Here is a 1147-nt window from a genome sequence, read left to right on the forward strand (position 1 = left end):
TATTTATATTTATATTTATATTTATATTTATATTTATATTTGTATTTATATTTATATTTACGCTTATATTTATATTTATATTTACACATATATTTATACTCATATGGGAACTTATACATACATACAAACGTAAAGAATTTCATTTCGCACCATATGATCCCATTGGCCTTCATTTCGTTCGATTGCTCGTCATTTCATACCATTTCCCTTCATTTCATTCCATTTCTTTTCATTTCATTTTATTTCCCTTCAATTCATTTCATTTCCTTTCATTTCATTCCATTTCCCTTCATTTCATTTCATTTCCTTTCATTCCATTCCATTTCTCTTTATTTCATTCCATTTCTCTTTATTTCATTCCATTTCTCTTCATTTCATTCCATTTATCTTCATTTCATTTCATTTCCCTTCGTTTCATTACATTTCATTTCATTCCATTTCTCTTCATTTCATTCCATTTCCCTTCATTTCATCACATTTCATCTCATTCCATTTCCCTTCGTTTCATTCCATTTCATTCCATTTCTTTTCGTTTCATTACATTTCATTTCATTCCATTTCTCTTCATTTCATTTCATTCCCCTTCGCTTCATTACATTACATTTCATTTCATTTCCCTTTATTTCATTCCATTTCTCTTCATTCCATTTTATTTTTCCTCACTTCATTTCATTTCCCTTCATTTCATTTCATTCCATTTTCCTTTATTTTATTTTTATAATTTTCATTTTGCACAAAAATTTGCCCTTTGCATACATTTCCTTCTGATATGCCGATTTTTACCACTTATTTGTTCACCTTAATGTGAAGATGGGTTGTGAATTACCCATTTCTCATTCCACTTCCTTTTAAATATTGGAACTTTTGATGAACTGATAAAATGGTTGAAAGAAAAAAGGGAAAAAAAGCTAAATTGTCGGGCCTTTTCTAGATGATGCGTTATGCATTTGTTGTTGTTAAATACGAATACGACAATTGATAAGTGCTATCATTCGAAATGAATTACATGAAAAGATTGTAAAAAAAAAAATGATAAAATAAAAGAGCAAAGGAAAAAAAAAAAGAAAAAGAATACTAAAACTATCTAATATCGCACAATTTTCTTTTTTTTCAAAAATCTTTTTTAACAAAATTAAATTAATTTTTA

General features: G+C 26.8%; 1 protein-coding gene across 1 annotated transcript; it reads left to right on the plus strand.

Annotated features, from left to right (window-relative positions):
* Positions 1 to 735, plus strand: LOAG_15820 (hypothetical protein; the record flags this gene model as incomplete). Its single annotated transcript, XM_003151309.1, has 1 exon — positions 1 to 735. A coding segment is annotated over one exon (735 nt), but the record flags the coding sequence as incomplete, so codon positions are not given.
* Positions 736 to 1147: the final 412 nt, after the last annotated feature.

This window comes from Loa loa, assembly GCF_000183805.2.
Source record: "Loa loa unplaced genomic scaffold supercont3.2832, whole genome shotgun sequence".
NCBI lineage: Eukaryota > Metazoa > Nematoda > Chromadorea > Rhabditida > Onchocercidae > Loa > Loa loa.